General features: G+C 45.7%; 1 protein-coding gene across 3 annotated transcripts in view; it reads right to left on the bottom strand.

The window, feature by feature from the left end:
- EMD (emerin) overlaps positions 1-19,456 on the bottom strand; it is a 43,222-nt gene that overhangs the window by 10,019 nt on the left and 13,747 nt on the right. Inside the window, exons 1-7 of one of the 3 annotated variants that reach the window (XM_075578326.1) lie at positions 13,277-13,375; positions 11,069-11,199; positions 9,815-9,909; positions 8,372-8,464; positions 6,545-6,622; positions 5,898-5,962; positions 4,016-4,047 (exon numbers count right to left, since the gene is read on the bottom strand). In XM_075578326.1, coding sequence (XP_075434441.1) covers positions 4,016-4,047; positions 5,898-5,962; positions 6,545-6,622; positions 8,372-8,464; positions 9,815-9,896 — 350 coding nt within the window. In that variant the 5' untranslated portion in view covers positions 9,897-9,909; positions 11,069-11,199; positions 13,277-13,375. Of the gene's footprint in view, positions 1-4,015; positions 4,048-5,897; positions 5,963-6,544; positions 6,623-8,371; positions 8,465-9,814; positions 9,910-11,068; positions 11,200-13,276; positions 13,504-19,456 lie in introns of those variants that run through there. The other 2 variants (XM_075578325.1, XM_075578328.1) reach the window with 2 other exon arrangements.

Below are 19,456 nucleotides of genomic sequence, written 5' to 3'. Positions count from 1 at the left end.
ACCCGCCCCGGGCGAGTAAATGTATATAATTGTCGAACACTGTATATATATATATATATATATATATGCAAATATAGCTGTATGCTCATCTGCATGTCTTAGGCAGGTCTGCAACCCCGCCTTTCCCCATTATCACCCAGCATACAGCACTTCCACTGCAGCAAGGGATTCTGGGAAATGACATGCAAATGAGCACACAGTGTCACTTTTTGCCTCAATAACCATTTTTAACATGGATATATATATATATATAAACACACACACACACACACAAAAGATACCACAATCAAACCATACACTACATGGTACCCGAAAACCAGCAATTAAATACAGCTTATAGTGGTGCTATCGGGACAATAGAATAAGAAACAAAAAGAGAAGAATCCCAAAACAAGCACTCGGGTTACCGAGAAATATAAACACAATGTATTGAAACAAATATAAAAAAGGACAGCTTAAAAACACAGGAACCCTAAAGGACCTCTAATCAAACCCACAGAGAATAACACAGTATCTTAGTAGGCTAGTCATGGATGTATGTGCATCAATGCAACAGTGGGAGCCGAAATGGACAAACAGCACAGAATCAGCTAAAGGACATATATTCTGCAGCAGATGAACCGTCCTGTGAGAAAGTGAGGAAGAGGTCCCACTCCTCAATGGGGGTGTTCTGGGACTTTGAGATGTAGTTTGCCATAATTCAATTGTGACATCAGGGTAGATATTTTTTGCTACCTGCTTTTCTGCTACCCTTTCATGTGGTACTTACCTGGTGTTCATAACAAGCTGAGATTGACTCATCATCCCAGTCTCGTCTCTTTGTGTTTTAGCAATAGGTTTTGTTGCACCTATGTATCATACATGTTCCCTTACACACAGTGTTCTGACTGGCCGGTCTAGATGATACAGAGGTATTTTCCTCTATATTATCTGTATGTATTGTTATACTATACATTGCATTTTTTTTTTTTTTGGCTATACATTCCCTAGCGCTTACTTTCAAGGTTCACTGTGTTATTCTCTGTGGGTTTGAATAGAGGTCTTTTAGGGGTCCTTTTTTTAAGCTAGCCTTTTTTATATTTGTTTCAATAAATTGCGTTTATATTTTTCGGTAACGTGAGAGGTTGTTTTGGGAATCTTTTTCTATTTTTGTTTCATATATATTGTGACAGAGTCACTATCTGTGTAAGCCAGAGAGAGGTACAATGTGTGGGTTGGCCAGCATGCATGTAAGTCAGCTGCCAGCTGGGAGAGAGACTTTTCCCAACCAGGAAGGACACTGGTTGCTCTGGTTCCCCAGTCCTGCAGGAAGCAGGGTCCCACACCCGGAAAGAGAATTGCGACGAGCATGAACAAGCTGCTGGATGCAGCCTTGGTATACAGGGAACTGGCATTCCAACCCTGCTGAGGGAGCCAAGCTGGGACGTTTCAGAGGAACTACCTGGAGACCTTGGGAGGGATTCCCCAGAACCTCAAAGCGAAGGACTCTGTGTATATGACAATTGTACAGTATTGCTTAAACTGGGAGTAACAAGGAAAAAGAGAGGAAATACCCCTAGCGATGCTGACCAGGAAATGTCCATGTATTGAAGATGTCTATTTTGACATTTGAATCTTCATATTTCTCCAAACAAAGACAGCTTAATAAGCTCAGGACTCCAATATCCAAACACTATTATCCCTTTAAACACCACTATGTGTGGACTCCCACTAGCCTGCGACAGGTATATCTTATGTGGTAGTCTTTAAAGTGGTTAGGGAGCTGGATGGTCACATAATGAAGTAACTGTATGATGAAGTTACTCACTGTTGACCATGTGGATCCTGGTGCTGTCGAGCGTGCTCCTACCAGAGGATATCAGCATGCAATTGGATGTAGACGGCGGTGCAACTGCTATTGAAAAAATATGACCAGTACTATTTTTTCAATAGCAGTTGCACGGCCGTCTACAACCAATTAAACTGGGAGTAGGCTAGCTACCCAGGTTGATAGCTAGGGACATGCTGTGTAGTTAGTCTCCAAATGGGGAGTAGGTTTTTGTTTTATGATTTAGTTTGCCTTAAAGGGGCAGTATGCCTATTTGTAATGTGGAGAATAAGCTTCAGTGATTTAAAGCCTAACCCATTGTTTGGGACTCTTACTCACTCTCACTCTCTCTCACTCTCTCTCTCTCTCTCTCTCTCTCTCTCTCTCTCTCTGTGTGTTTTAGGGGAAAGGGAAACTTTGCTGCAATGGTAATGGAATTTACCAGGTATGGTTTGGTACCTGAGGTTTAGGATTATTTGGACAGTAAAGAATATAGCTGAGAGAAATGTAAATCCTCTTAATTAGTGCACACACTAGATAATTGATTGATTTGCTTAATCAGTTAATTGATGGTGTATATGTCATATGGAGGTAAGTTAAAATGTACCTTTTATATAGCCAATTAAAATGTTTAAGCTATTAGAACACACACCCTTGTGAGGTAATTAGTGAGCGTGCAGCTGTAACACCTCTGCTGTTACCAATTACTTGGTACAGTGGTGATAGTGTGTTCATAAATCACCTGTAATACTGTCACAGGCTAATAACAAACACTTGGAATGATATGGTGCTATTAGTTATGTTAAGTTAAGTGTATACCAACACCTGACAGTTACAAACAGGATAGAACTTTATAGTGTTCTAAAATAAAATAACAAAACTGCAGTTGCAAGGAACTGTGAATTAAACGTTTGCCTAGAGTGCTGCACGCTCTGTGCATAATCAGTGTGGAAGCCATTGAACCTCAGTGTTCTCCGCAGGATTGCTGGATCTCCAGGATCAGAGAATATATGGTGTGCTGGGTTTTCTCTGAACGTTTGTTCGGCATGTAGCCAATGTACGTATATCTGACCTGATTCCCTGAGGGATTTTGGCTTGTATACTTTGCTTGGGAATCGGATGCTCTCCACCCCCTGGGAGCCTGCATAGTGTTGTCTATAATAATGGGTTAAATAGTGTTGCCCAAACTAGACACTGACAAGGAACCTGCAAAGTGAGCATGTAGCGGCAATGAAACCTCCGTGTGGTAAGCAGAGATTGCTGGATGCTCAGGGTCAGAATAATATGACGTGCTTTATCTTTAGTCAGTATATAGCACTTGTATATACTGTACGTCTGATACTCTGCGGGATTTGGCTTTGAATCCAGTAACTAGCTCCCTCCTAAGAGCCTGTCCAGTATTGTCTATAATAATGGATTAATAAATGTTGCCCAAGCCTAACACAGACCCTACTAGGTGAGGTGAGCGGGTGACCCTGACATCATTCGGTGCATTCCTGACACCTGTGAGTGCTGAGTAGAGCTTTTCAGTCGGACCTCGCAGCTGAGCAGCCCTCATATAAAATTAATTATTCATATAAAATGAATTATTTTAAGAAAGCTCTCTTTCCTAGTGTTTTTTAAGTATACAAATTTCAATAATCAGCTAAAAAATGTGCCCAACATTTAATGTGTTTAGACATTTTGGTAATCGGGTACATTATAAATACTTTATTAGGGCACTGTGACCTCTGGTAACAATCACTAATATTGTTTAGAACAATATTAACAATTTTATTTGTACCAAAATGAACCACTATTTACATAATCCAGTTACTGATGAACCCAGCCAGATTACTGAGGATCCCAGATGGATTACTGAGGATCCCAGCCAGTTGAGCAGTAGTTACGTTAATTCAAGATCCTAAAATCAGAGCGAGAACCTTTCTGGCTAATATCCGACATCCAGAGACTGGATGTAATAGTCATTATAAAAATAATTTAAATAGCATATTAAAAAATATAACACAAATATCTTTACATATTTTTCATATTCATTATATTCTTTATGATGGATATATTTTAAAAATGATAAAATATATCTATATATCTTTTCATATTGATAGATATTCTGTTATTTTATATACATTCGGTTTGATAAGCTACACACAAACTGACATAACTTGTTGCTTTTTTGTGTAACAGGATATTTTAGTAACAGTTACTCACTTGTTTTGAAAGTCCAAAACATCTACTTTGCCCTACGTGAAACAAAGAAACAAGTGTAAGTAAATGTTCTCAGAAGAATAAAAAGATGCAGCAAGATGGGATATAACATTGCCAATAATAATAATAATAATAGCATGTTCTTGTATAGCGCTGCTAGTTTAACATAGCGCTTTACAGATTCATTTTGCAGCCACAGGTCCCTGCCCCGTGGAGCTTACAATCTATGTTTTTTGGTGCCTGAGGCACAGGGAGATAAAGTGACTTGCCCAAGGTCACAAAGAGACAACACTGGGAATTGAACCAGGCTCCCCTGCTTCACACTCAGTGCCAGTCAGTGTCTTTACTCACTGAGCCGCTCCTTCTCCCAGGTTCCCCTGCTTCACACTCAGTGACAGTCAGTGTCTTTACTCACTGAGCCGCTCCCTCTCCCAGGCTCCCCTGCTTCACACTCAGTGCCACTCAGTGCCTTTACTCACTGAGCCGCTCCTTCTCCCAGGTTCCCCTGCTTCACACTCAGTGCCAGTCAGTGTCTGTACTCACTGAGCCGCTCCTTCTCCCAGGTTCCCCTGCTTCACACTCAGTGCCAGTCAGTGTCTTTACTCACTGAGCCGCTCCTTCTCCCAGGTTCCCCTGCTTCACACTCAGTGCCAGTCAGTGTCTTTACTCACTGAGCCGCTCCTTCTCCCAGGTTCCCCTGCTTCACACTCAGTGCCAGTCAGTGTCTTTACTCACTGAGCCGCTCCTTCTCCCAGGTTCCCCTGCTTCACACTCAGTGCCAGTCAGTGTCTTTACCCACTGAGCCGCTCCTTCTCCCAGGCTCCCCTGCTTCACACTCAGTGCCAGTCAGTGTCTTTACTCACTGAGCCGCTCCTTCTCCCAGGTTCCCCTGCTTCACACTCAGTGCCAGTCAGTGTCTGTACTCACTGAGCCGCTCCTTCTCCCAGGTTCCCCTGCTTCACACTCAGTGCCAGTCAGTGTCTTTACTCACTGAGCCGCTCCTTCTCCCAGGTTCCCCTGCTTCACACTCAGTGCCAGTCAGTGTCTTTACTCACTGAGCCGCTCCTTCTCCCAGGTTCCCCTGCTTCACACTCAGTGCCAGTCAGTGTCTGTACTCACTGAGCCGCTCCTTCTCCCAGGTTCCCCTGCTTCACACTCAGTGCCAGTCAATGTCTTTACTCACTGAGTCGCTCCTTCTCTCAATAGCCTATATCGTCTACTTTACAAATGAATAAAAATCCCACTTGTGCGCACAGTCACACATCTGCCACCCTACCTTTCCCAATTATCTCTCAGCATACAGTGCTTCCACTGCAGACAGGGGTTCTGGGTAATTACATGCAAATGGTCACTCTCAGTGTGTCACCGTTTGCTTCTTGTTCATTTAACATGGGCCCCTATAAGTTTATGCCTGCCGCATTACACAGATTTTACAGCACAGCCTGGGTTACAGAAGTGCAGGGCCAGTAACCTACTCACAGACAGCTAATTCAATGGGTCTCATCAGTGTGAAGCTGGTTATACTGGCTCTGCAATGTGAACATAGAAGTGGCTACAACAAGACTACATTACTGGCTCATATAAAAAATACAGCCACTGACATTAGCAGAGACTTAAACTATTGTGGTAAAATATTATTCTATTGCTTATAACGGCAGGTAATAGGGTGCATTATCTATAAATAATTACGATGTGCTCATTTTTATTCTGGGGGCATTCTTCTCCTCTCTCCCTTGCTTTCTATGGTACAGTATGTGTATTTACCATATGCAGGCATGCTTTCTGCATGGAAGGCAGTTGCAGTGTGTCTAAGTGAAGGTGACAGCGTTGACCCTATGTGTCTGTCCCTTTTCTGCTGCGGACGATCGCTGTGGCCGTTACTTACTCTCTGACGTGCTTGCGGGAAGCTTTTCGTGACGGAGTAGCTTTCTTGGTAACGTTCATCATCCACTAAACAATGACAAAAAGGTGTGAGATTTACTTGTACCCAAACCTTGTTTGAACTGTTTCTCACGGCTGTTTAGTGTAACTTCCCAAGTTCAAGATTAGAGAGCAATCAGCCGCTATGTTTTCAAGGCAACACTTAATGAAGCTACGGTTGTTGTTTTAGTGACAATTACAGCAGGGTTTCTTGGTCAGTTCAGCGAGAGTTTCAGAGAGTTCGGGAAAACCTGGCATGGTGGTTGCTCCCAAGGACTGGATTATGGAGAAGCCCTGTTTTTACCCCCGCCATGCATCTACTGAATTGCACTGGTGTAGCTAAGATGATATAATTACAGATATCCACTGGCAATGCTTACATGACATGTTGTCAATAGCAGAGTAAACAATAGTTTGCTAGAGTTTATATATTTAACACCAGCTAAAAAAAAAAACAGCTTTGTGACATTTTTTCCATTGGCAGAGAAGACATGTCCTATTATTTTACCCCAAAACCAGACTGATAGAGGATTTCCGAGGCTACTTGTTCTGGCGACCAAAACATTTTCAGCAAACAAATGGGCATTTTAAAATGAAAGTCTCTTTTCTTACCCTCTTCCTCTTGATGAGTTCTCCTTCTGTACTCTTCCGGCCTGGGCAAGTCGTACTGTGTCCTCTCGCCATATGAGCCTGGAAATAGAAAATATTCATTGCAAACTATGAGGTTCAACACTCATCCAGATGTCAGCTGTCCCCCGCAGTAACCCCAGCCCCTGGCTGCCATCTGCAGGACCCAAAGCCTTAAGAATGTGAGCAATCAATGGGTAAATGTATATATGTAAGTGTTTATATCTGCAAAGTAAGGTTAACTTGTATATCTTTATTTTAAAATACTTTAATATGTTGATATATTGGGTTATTGTTAATGTATATTTTTTGGGGGAAAAGAAAATGTATTAAACATCTGTATATCTTATCAGCTCAATAAAGAGATTGAAAACAAAATGCACTGATTTACCTACTGCATTGAGACAGGGTATGAAGGTTAAAAATATATACTGTATATTGTTTTATCATCAGTAAGAACTAATTAAAATTGGAACTGGGCTCCATACATTTAAAGCAAGACACATGCAGATTGCGTTACTTATACATGCCCTTCCACTGTTCAACTCATTTTCCAAAGGAGCAAGATTAAAAATAACTTCATGAGTAACAGCGACGGAAGAGTATGGCAATGACAGATATAGATGTGTGTGTGTGTACTTCAATCAACGAATAATAGCATGAATGTTACAAAAATGTTATGTTTGAATCATACATCTTTATTTTCTTAACTAAAAAGTGGGTTTCAATGTGGAAAAAATGCTGAACCAACTGTTGAGAAATTAGCAGGAACATATAATTCAAGGGCCACTCAGAAGCCCTTCGTGGGGTGGGCTGGGCCCAAGGGCCGCAAATTGATGAGCCATCTTCAAAAAAGGGTGGACCTTCTTTTTAGAAAGGAACGGTATACAGGGATATAAAAAATAAGTAAACATGGGAAGGATGTTGATCCAGGGAGTAATCTGATAGCCAATTATTGGAGTCAGGAAGGAGTTTAATTTTCCCTTGATGAGATAGCATTGGATAATGTGTCACTGGGCTTTTTGTTTGCCTTCCTCTGAATCAAAATACTGTAAATACAAATATAGGATAAAGTATCTGTCGCCTAAATTTAGCATAGGTTGAATGTGATGGACGCATGTCTTTTTTCAACCTCATCTACTATGTACATGGGCGTCTGGGATTTTCGCAGGGTTCGGTGCAGGGACTTTTGCGGCCTCTCTTCCTTAAACGACGCAGGGTCATGACATCGCGGCGCCATGTTATGGCAAGGCAGCACCATGTGGCGTCAAATTGTCATGGTAACGTGACGTCACAACGCCATGTGACATCACGTTACCAACGTTATGGTGAAAAGATATAGGCGCTCCCTCTACAACCAACGTGATAGATGTAGTGATTCAAGTGACATAAAATTATACGTGGCTTTATATAATACACAGTACAATGCGTGGACAGTGCAACAAGTGAACACACGATCGGTGATAGAATTAGAATATGAAGTTGTGACTCCCTGCTCCGACACTCTGGTAGGGACTGTCTTCGATGGTCGTTGTTATGGCAACGTGACACCATCGGATGTCGCAGCGCAATGATAACAGGACGCTGTAGGAGGAGATATCACCAGAAAAGGTAAGAGACGGTTACCGAGGCCCCGCGCTCTCCCCCGGCAATCGTTTTCATTGTTGTGGGGAAGAGCGTGGCTCGGTGTGATGGCACCGATGGAACCGCCATCAAGCCAGCCCTGACTATGTAATTGTGTAAATGTTGCTGGCATCTCTGGCAGTGAAAGTGTTTTTGGGAGGTGAGCCTCTGTCCAGCTGCTGAGCTCACCTGAGGAGGACTGAAAGGATTTCGTGGGGGAGTATTTGGTTTTCTTGCGATCAATCTCGCAGAGTTTCTTCTCATATAAGGTCCGAGTGGTGCCTAAGTTAGGGAAAATAAACATGTATAAGGTCCGAGTGCTAAGACAGGGTAAAGAAACACATTTAGAAAGTAATTATATCATAAGTGCCAGCATTGACTTTGTTTAATGTCAATGAATATTATTGATACCAGAGGAGGATATAAAACCATCCAAATTTCTATTTGTACATGTAAAGAAACCATTAACTGGAACATGCCCAAAGTATTGTAACCACTTCTGCAGCCTCTCAGGCAGATAATTTGTTCAGCGAAGTCACTGGTGCTATTAAAAGCTTATCATCATTGGAAATATGCTTCCTCATACCACGTGGGGAAAATATACTTATGTATCGCAAGAAAGCTACAATGTTGGGTTTTGATGTAAATGTGTAACCTGCTCCCTTCGAGGTTTTCCTAATCTCTCTGCGCACTTTATACAGAACACATGGGTAACAATGTAGCATACTGGAAATCTTTGTCACTTTAACTCTGGCATACCCCTTAACAGAGGATTATTACCCAGGAGCACATTGTAAGGAGAATGTGGCAAAGCAGTACAAATATCAAAACACGGGTATACATGTGGGAGAAAGATGGTTGGCATTGTGCATGTTTTGGGGAGAGGAACATGTGTGCTAAATATGCTTTTGTTCCTGGATGATGCCTGGAGTAGAGGTTCTGAGCATCAAGACGGATCTGTGCTGGCCCCTTGAAGAATGTGTGAATTGATATACACATGTCCCATACAGGTCTTCCAATCAGGTCACAGTTTTTAAAGCATGGCACAGTGCTAAACTGCAGATTGTGAGTGTGAGCACACAGAGACTGGCACTTTTAGTTGCCAGACGCCCATGTGAGTTCAACTCATATACTATATGTATCTTGTCCCCTTGAGCATGTCCTGCCATAATAATGTTTTTATAGTGTTAAAAAACATGATTTATCTAATCTCTATCTTCTGTGTCTCCCATGGTAATCTTCAGGCTGCAATGCGGTCTGGGGAGAGCTCTGTTTTAACCTTTCCGGACACGTAATATTTTAAACACTTCTCCTCCTGAACAAAGCACCGCATTTTATAAATAAAAGCAGATTTGGGAAGGGCATGAGGCGTTATATTAAAGTGATAGCAGATAAGAAAGTGCAGAACCATCTGACCCACGTTGAGATGTGCTCATTTCCATAGCCAGCCCAAGAATGAAGGTACTTGTCCATATTCTTAGGCCCAGGCTCAGTAACACCACCCACAGTCTCATGCAACTCACAAGTCATTCACCCCTTCGGTGCTAGAAGGGTTTGCATTTCAATTGCAGATCCTTCCAGCACTGGTGGCGTGGTTATTAGCCATTGCTAATGTTACGGTAAAGGACGTACCGACAACAGGGCCATGCGGGATGTTGTATTTTTTCAGGGTGTTGATAAGCTCCTCGTCTGTCATGCCTTTGTATTGCTCCATGTTCCCAGGTTTTCTGGCAATGAGATAAAGAACATGCTGCTCAGTTGTACTCAGCACTGGGCCCTGCAGCTGAAAACCACCTATGTGGGGTCTATGCTCATCTCATACAGGACATCCTAATATATACATTCCAAAGTGGTGGGGTTGAAATGACATCTGGCCAATCAGATTGGGTTGAAACGACATGTGGTGAATCTCATTGGTCCAGCCTCTGGCCAATCAGATTGGTGGCTCTATGACGTCACCCAACTGCCGCCTCACCCAACTGCCACACACACACACGCACACACACCACCTCCCGCCCAAACCGCCGCCTCTCACCCCTGCGCCTCCAGCCTCCCCTCCACACAGCACCACACACACCACCTCCCGCCTCCCCACCCTCACCCCGGTGCCTCCCGCCGCAACCTGCCTGGACCAAGCGGCGGAACGGACGGCCGGGAGGGGGCAGCCCACCCCCTCTCACCCGTACCACACCACCCCCCTCACACGTAGGGGGGGGGGGGGGGGGTGGGGCTTGCGCCTGAGAAAGGCGCCGCACGGGACTGCGGGGCCTGCGCCCGAGAAGGGTGCCGCTGAGCGCCGCACGGGACTGAGAGGTGTGTGTGTCTGTGTGTCTGACAGTCTGTGTGTTTGTGACACTGTGTCCCCCCCTCCTGTCCACTGTCCCCCCCCTCCTGTCCACTGTGTCCCCCCCTCCTGTCCACTGTCCCCCCCCTCCTGTCCACTGTCCCCCCCCCTCCTGTCCACTGTGTCCCCCCCTCCTGTCCACTGCCCCCCCCCTTCCTGTCCACCCCCTCCTGTCCACTGCCCCCCCTCCTGTCCACTGTCCCCCCCCCCTCCTGTCCACTGTCCCCCCCCTCCTGTCCACCCCCCTCCTGTCCACTGTCCCCCCCCCTCCTGTCCACTGTCCCCCCCCCTCCTGTCCACTGTCCCCCCCCTCCTGTCCACTGTCCCCCCCTCCTGTCCTCTGTCCCCCCCTCCTGTCCACTGTCCCCCCCCTTCCTGTCCACTGTCCGTCCCTCCTGTCCACTGTCCGTCCCTCCTGTCCACTGTCCGTCCCTCCTGTCCACTGTCCGTCCCTCCCCTCTGGGGAGGGGGGGGGGGGAGAACGGAGAAAGAGGGGGAGCACAGAAATAGGGGGAGAGAAGGGAGCGGGAAATTTAACTCACGGGCAACGCCGGGTCTCTCAGCTAGTATTGAAATAAAAAAGCAGGGCTCTTCAACTTGTGGCCCACGGGTCAGATCTGGCCGGCAAACAGCCTTCAAGTGGCCCCTGCACTGTCTGCTTCTGATCATTTCGCTGTAGTCACAAAGACAACAGAACGCCATTTTTAACAGTGACATTCACTTGTAAGCCAAGGGCACGTAAATATATATGGTACACATATTTAAATGCTTGCAAAATGTTTAAAATATAATAATTTGTAAGTCCTTAAATGTATCCAAATTCCACAATGATATTATAATATTCCCGTGGCCTTTCCACGCCTTATTTTTGTTCTGATGGATAACCAGTTGAAGAGCCCTGCAATAAAGTAGGCCTATTTAGCATGCTCCATTCAGCACATACCACAGACCTGAACACACAGGTGGCTCATGCACAGAACTTTTAATCATGAGGCAGCCTGATTAACTTTACAGGAATACATTCAGATAGTTGTCTGTGCGAAACTGTACAAATAACAGCTATCATTTTGGCTGGGAGGCAGGGTTTTAGGGTGACCACGTTTCTGCTTCATTATCCTTTATGGCAGAGAGGCAGGGGGTGTTATAGTTGTTAAAGCATTATTCTTTATGCTTTGTTAATAAAGTTAACACCGTGGCCTTTACCACCAATAAATTAAAATCGTGTGTTATCTTTATATTTCAAGTATCATTAAAAAAAGGGCAAACGCAGGTTACTCTGGCCATAGACACACTGAGTCTGTCCCCACCTCCCAATCAGCTGTCACAATGGCTCTTTAAATATTCCATTCAACCACAAGTTATGGGGAAGTGTCGTGTAAAGATAACACGCACGTCCCGTATCATGATGTCATTAGGATGAATGGCATCTTCCTAAAACAGTGTCTCACGAATGGGATTCCTGGAAAAGGAGCCCGGAGAGACGCCCTATACCTGCTCATGAGATAGAGCAGGGGACTCCAGTCCTCACGGGCCTCCAACAGGTCACGGTTTAAGGATATCCCTGCTTAATCACGCGTGGCTCAGTCGAAGTAGGGATATCCTTAAAACCTGACCTGTTGGTAGCCCTTGAGGACTGGAGTTGCCCACCCCTGAGATAGTTACAGAGCAGGTTTACACAATCAAGTGTGGACATATTATAAGCATCCACTTTTTATAGTTTAGTAAAATAAAACATGAAAGTGAATTGTACGGATGGACAAGTAGCTTTAACATGACATTACACTATTCCGGAGTTATTGAGGAATATAATTGTACTTTAGCCTCTTACAGGAACTGTGTCATAAAGGGCACCAATAACTAAAGCAAGGTTCCCGTCCAATTTTTAGAAAATAAATTAGAATATCTAACACATTTTAGATTTGACTTTAACCCTTTTCTTTCTCAACAGGGCTGCTCTTAATACAGCAATATTTCCGTACGTCTATTCAATAAATGTGACTATTCATATTAGTCTTAATTTGTTGTTTGGAGATTCTGTACATTTTATATTTGAGATATAATCCTATGCTGTATGTTTTTTATTAAATCTTCTAGCAGCCAGGTCACTGCCACCCGAGAATGCTTCAGACTGTTCGTTTGCAAAAAAATAAATTATGTAATTTTATTGCTGATGGAAAAATAAAAAGAACTTGAAAAATAGTAAATTATATTTACACTTATTTTGATCACAACTCTAATTACACCTGTAAAATCTAATAGTTGACTGTGTAACCTTTTTTTATTAAAATATTAATGACGTTAACTACTGATAAAAAAAAGTGTTGGTACAACAGCAACTGAATCATGCAAAGAACAAAAAATAAAAGCTAAAGACGTATTAAAATATTTAATATGATTTTGTATGGGCGCTCTGGAGTCTTTTTTTTTTCTTTTACAAATAGGCCTGGGGTAGTTACACACTCAAACTCCATTACTAAACTGATATACAGTAGGTTGATATAACATTGGGGTGCATCGTTAAAATGGGCGGGAAACCACCTCCAACGGCTGACCGTGCGCGAGGCGCCTCCTCGCCATCCCCAGGGCGCGCGCGAGGCCAACGTTCCGCCGCGAGCGCCCAGGGAGCCAATAGGAGGGCGTGGGTGAAAGGGCGCGCATCGGTAGAGCGCGCGGGAAGGGGGGATGGGGTGAAGGCGCGCGGGGACAAAAAAAAAAAAAAAGCGGGAAGGTGGAGGACGCGGGTCTCTCACCTCAATGAGGGTTCTGCGGGTTTTGAGGGGGAGACTCGCGTCCGCCGCTCCGGCTGTTGTTTCCGAGGGTGGGGATGGGAAGGGGCGGCCCGGAACTGAATGGAGTAGGCGGGGTTCTCTGCTTGTCTGAAACCGCCTTCTCTGGTGTCACATCCATGCGATATATGAATGTATTCCTCTATATCTGTCAGGGAAAGGCTGTGCTGCCACATCCGTACTGGTAATCGCAGCAACGTTATATCCTTGTGTGAAACTGTTATCTCTGAAAGTGTATGTATTCTACCGACTACCGTTAATGAACTAGGTTGGTAAAAATACCAAGATGGCGGTTCAATTCAATGAAATAATATTTAATTTCCTTTAAACACAAAATAATAGATTGTATGCTGCTTGGGTCATAATTTTAGTTCAGCAAAATGTGGTGTACAGTGACAATGTTGTGAAATCCTCCATTTAAAAAAAAAAAAATAACTATACATTATAACATGTCATACTTAAAAGCAAAAGCCTGAAAAAAAGAATAGTTACAGCCCCCATCAACAAAGCTGTTATTCATCATGTTGGCGCCCATCTTGACATATTTAATAATTATTCATTCTCTTATCACCTTTCACCACTGCTAAAAAGAAAACCTTGAAAGGTTCTTTATGAACGTAAACTAAATTGTCTCCTTTTTACAGTCACCTGGAAAAAGTAGTTTCTGGATGTAGCCCGTTACCCTCACCCTAAGGCTGCGCTTATAGTGCCGACAACAGCGACGTGACGGTGACGTTAGGCTGCGGTCGCTGGAAAAATCAAATTGAGATGACTTCCAGCGATCGCTACCAAGCCGTTGCGTCACGCTTACTATAAGGCTGAGTTGAGACAGGCTGCAATGCGACGTAAACGCGCGCACGTTCGCCACTCTTTCGCTTTGGTTGGTGGGAGTTTTCAAACTGAAAACGACCCCCCGGCGGCGAAGTACAGCGTTGTCGCCACTGCACTTGAAGAAGACAACTGAAGTTGTGATTTCAAGCGGCAGCCGCGTCACGTGTACTTCGCCAGCCAATCACAAACACAGTTTTTTTTTAAAGTCCCGCCTCCAATCGTGTCATTCTGTCTGCACACACATCGCCCAGCACAGAGGCGTGGTAGCGTAGCAGCCTGTCTGAGCTCAGCCTAAGCGCACGCGACAGCGGCAATGCATTTGTTTTAACATGACGTCGCTGGCACTATAAGCGCAGCCTAAGTGAGATCTGGTCCGCTACTAATATCTTTCCTGCGATGTTGTGCGTACCTGTGAGGTAACAGGAGGGCAGAGTGCTCTGCGTTGGTGTGGGGAGAACAGGACAGGGTTTACAGGGTCCCTTATCCATGGTTGCAGCGCCTCCAGTCAGCGAGGATCCTCTGTGATAGTAGGATAGTCCATACTGACACCTTTTATCTCCCAAGCCAGTGAATCACACTTGCATATGGTTCCATGGTATTTCTTGCATTTGGTTAGTTGTTACAGCAGTGCATTCCTTTCTTGATTCCCCTGGAAGGTCACTTTAAGGCTTGGGGCCCATCTAAGGCTACGTCCCCCGTGCCACGGAACGCGCTCATGCTTGAGAGTGGTGACGTCACCAACTCTACAAGCATGAGTGTTCGGGTGTCTGGCAACTTTTCCTGTAAGCGCGAGCGGGGGATGGGTGGCCAAAATATCGACCCTTCCCATAACGGTGTTTCTCTACTCTCTTCCTTGACTAGAGATGTTCTGAGCACTGACCCTGACATGCTATTCTTATCTGTCCCCACAGCTACCGGATCTAACAAAGACACATCACCTTGTTCCACTTGATCCCCCCCAAGGCACGGCTTTCCCCACAGATAATATAGACATAGTAGACATGTTATTACATTTTTCCTTACTGCTTGGGGCCAGGGGACTCACCGGGACCAAAGGCCGAGGGGTCAGGGGTTTACTGGTGGGAATTGGATTGGTAGGGGCTGTCAGGGCAGATCGGGGCGATTTGGGCAAAGTGGCCACTCTAACGTCTCTTAAAAGAAAACTTTTGGGAGTCTCTTCAGGAGGAGCGATAGACATGTCCACAGTCCTAGCAAGGCTTAGTTGACCACGGCCTTTAGAAATCGTGCTTCTGCCATGGCTGCAGCGTCGAGATTCCTTCTCTTACTTCCGCTCCCTGCAATGAAGGAAGAAGGGATCCACAGTGGGCCAGGCACTCACCGAAGAGGTAGCAGCAGCTGGAAAGCCCACCCGGCCGGACGGCTTTGCAGCCTTCACTTCTCCCGGTAGTGGAGCGATCATCGGGGTTGCTTTGATGTCATCTGGGGTGGTGTCGGCAGACACTTCCCGGGGAAATTGCTCCAGCAGCCCCAGCGCGTCGTAATACTCTCGGCGGCTCCCACATAGGCGGCAGCTCTAGCGCGGGCCTTGCGCATCTCTTTCCGGCGGCAGCCTCCTACACTTGGTTCCAGCGTGGATAGCCATCCTGGATCTCCTGCAGGTCACTCGTAACGACCACCAGAACCTGCAGATCGACAGCCTCGGGTACGTGGGAGGTCTCGGCACACACGGAGGGAGTCTCGGCAGGTACCTCATAGATGTCATCAGTCTCGTCCTCCGATTCACCGACGGCGGTCACCTCTGCAGGGTTTTCCCTCTTGGAGCAGTTTACCGGAGCGGCAGCAGAACGCACCTCGCAGTACGCAGGTGGTGCTTCTCCGCAGGGCTCTGACGGTTCACTGCTTGGCACTGGCGTTGCGGCAGACACGGTAAAGCACAGCTACGGTAGTGGGGTGGTATCGGGCGCATTACGGAAGGCACTCACCCAGGCTGTAGGGCGTAGAAGGAAACCGTCTTTCCGCCCCACGTGGCGCACCAAGTGTAACGCCATGGTAAAGTCCATCTTTCGGTAATACGTTACCATTTGCAGGTCAGGATAAAACAGTTCATATACCATTGCTAGGTAATGATTGGTGGCATCGCCTGTGGATCCCTGAGCCAGCGTGGTCAGCTTGCGCACCAGGGTGTATAGTGTCCTCAGCTCTTCAGTGCTCATGTTGGGATTAGGCCAGTAGATCTCCTCTGGTTTAGGCCGCAGGTAGAGCACACGGCAGATCAGGCAGCTATCCATCTCGAGTTTTCCACCCGGATGATTGCATAGAGGGCAAACTCCCAGCAGGAGAGTTCCATCTTTGTCCTTGATCATTAGGACTCCTCTGGGTAAGCTCATAAACGTGATTGATTTCTTCCATAGTGGAGCAAGTAAGGCAACTCTGCATACACGACTGTAGCTACTGAAGTACACGTGCATCTGGCTCCTCACATCCTGTTTGCTCCGTTTGGGCACACCCAGCTCCTCCCCCTGGTGAATGCGATCGTCCAATCCTGGAGCAAGAAGGGGGTGCGGTTTCGGCAGTTCGCGGCTATTCTGCAAACTGAGTTCCAGCCAAAGCTTACAACTGCATGCAACCTTTTGCAAATAACCACACGGCTTCCCTGGTGTGGCGGGAATCGCCATTTTGTTGGTAGTACAATGCCACGCGGCTCCCAGTTCTCTGGAACCGACATTTTGTAATCGCACACTGCTGTAGGTATTTTCTCTGTAGCACATTACACTTGTAACAAACAGTCCAGTTCTCTGCGATATTTCGTGCTTGAAACTTGCTATTAGTAAAGTGGTAACTCATCAAACAGAAAGTCCTGGGTAACCTTGACCTACAATCACGATCCCCTCTTCCTCGTACGATAACTATCATTACTCTTACGCCACCCTGTCTGGACCCTGATACCTGGACCCTGATACCCTAGTCTCCTTCAGGGGCTCCTGGCCCGTGGCAATTAGACACCCCTTCCAGACGCCCTATGTGCCAGCCCGCAGGGTGACTTAGAACAGGACTGTGTAGCTTATTGTCCCAACCAAAACATCCTTTAGGGCAGTGCAGGCCCAGTTCTTGGTAGATATGATAATCCCCTTGACACCACATTTGTCCCCCTCACGTCTTTTAGCACTGGAACTGAAAATGCACTTTCTATAGTTTCTTCTGCTGGTAAACCTGTGAGAATGCAATCTCAGCAGCGCCTCCATTTGTAGCCCCTTTACCCCCACCCTAGTGAGATCTGGTCCGCTACTAATATCTTTCCTGTGATGTGGTGTGTACCCGTGAGGTAACAGGAGGGCTGAGTGCTCTGCGTTGGTGTGGGGAGAACAGGATAGGGTTTACAGGGTCCCTTATTAATGGTTGCAGCACCTCCAGTCAGCGAGGATCCTTTGTGATAGTAGGATAGTCCATACTGACACATTTTTACCTCCCAAGCCAGTGAATCACACTTGCATATGGTTCCATGGTATTTCTTGCCTTGGTTAGTTGTTACAGCAGTGCATTCCTTTCTTGCTTCCCCTGGAAGGTTACTTTAAGGCTTGGGACCCATCTAAGTTTCCTTCTGGTGCTCCTCCTATGTCCCCTTATGGGACCAGGGTAGCTGTTGCTCACTCCACGGGGGGAGGAAAGAGAGACACCTACTTTTGGGAGAGAGACAGTATTTATACCCTGGGGTTGGGCTTGTAAACCTGCCCCATAACAGGGCAAGTCTGATACTGAAGATGTCACATATGCCCATGTCACCCAGCCAGTACCTCCCCCAGGCTGACACACTCTGGCTGTTGCTAGGCCCGCCCTTGGATACATCAAGTGTATCCAAGGCTGCAATAGCACACTAGGCCTCCTGAAGGAATTAACCCATCCACTACCTGTACCTAAGAGGACTTACACTGGTAGGGCTCAGGGAAATAAGTAGAAGCCGGAGGCTAGGCTACATGGAGAAAATACATAAAGCCATTAAAACGTAAAGAATACAAAAATAATCTAGGTAGATTTTGCAATTAGGGAAAGCAGTGCTTCCCTGATGCTGTACCTTGGGCTAAGGCAATACAGCCTTCGGCCATGCGGAGGCCTGCGAAAGCTGTGACGTCACCTGTGTGAAGCAGGTGCGTTTTCTGTCCATGGTAGACGCGCTGTGGGGGTCGTGCTTTGGGGCGAGAGCAGTTTCAACTGATTTCTCGCGCAATTCGCGCCCCTTCCTACTGCCGCCAGTGCGCTCGAGCCCGGTCTATGGTCACGATCAATGTCTTTAGGCAATGTGATCGCGGACTGCCGCAGTATGGACTTGTCCTTACATTTAATAAAATGCTTCAACTGCGCCTCTTCATCATTGATCTGAGAGCGTTCACAAGCTTGTTTAATAAGCAGTAAAGCGACTTGAACGCACTGTGATCGGACGCAAACTGCCATTAACTGGAATGAAACATTGTACATGAAACTTCTGAATTTGTGTTAGTTTCAGTCATTGCTTTATCTCTATTAAAAAGCAAAAATGTAAGTGTTTTGTGGCTCAATCTGTCCTCTCTTGAATTATCCAGGACATACTTGAAAACGAGAGGTAACTCTCAATAACGTAAACAGTAAGAGGATATACACATAATAGATTAGAAATGTACGGTGTATGTTGAATGCAAAAGCGGGGTGACTATTCAGAGTACAATAAGCACTATTATGTTTCACATTTGTAAACCAGTTTCAAAAATGGTCTTTACATCAGGGCCACTCAATTATTTTTCTCAGATCTCAGAAACTCACTTTCTGTCACTAAATGTATATGGTGCAGAGAAATAGTCCCATGGTTGGTCTCCCATCAACAAACTGTTTTTCTAGTTCTTTACCAAAACATTTTTGGTGTATCCTTTAAAGCAGTGGTGCGCAAACTGGGGGGTGTGCCCCCCAGGCGGGGCGGGAGAATTTCTAGGGGGGGCGCAGGCAGTTACAGAGGCCCCGTGCTCTTCCCCACGGCATTTAAATGAAATGCCAGGGGAGGCATGAGGCCTATGTAACTCACCTGCTGCCAGCTGGGTCTTCGGCAACGCAGCGTCAAATGAAGCCGCGGGGTCATGTGATGTCACACGTCAAATGATGGGGTGACGTCACATGACCCGCGACGTCATTTGAAATCGAGCCATTGGGAGAGGGGGTGAAAGGGAGAAAAGTAAAGGCCAGAACCTCCATTTTGTCATGATCATCATTTTGCCTGAATTAAATGGTATATGTAAGCAAAGAATGACCTCCAGACATGCAGGCAGTTTTTACCAGCTTTTTCTAGTTATTTTCAGTGAAAGTAGAATTGTTTTACTGGTCGTATGCCAG

This window comes from Ascaphus truei, chromosome 21 (genome assembly GCF_040206685.1).
Source record: "Ascaphus truei isolate aAscTru1 chromosome 21, aAscTru1.hap1, whole genome shotgun sequence".
NCBI classification, from domain to species: Eukaryota; Metazoa; Chordata; class Amphibia; order Anura; family Ascaphidae; genus Ascaphus; species Ascaphus truei.
Note: the sequence above shows the minus strand (reverse complement) of the source record. Positions and strands in the feature narration are given on the sequence as shown.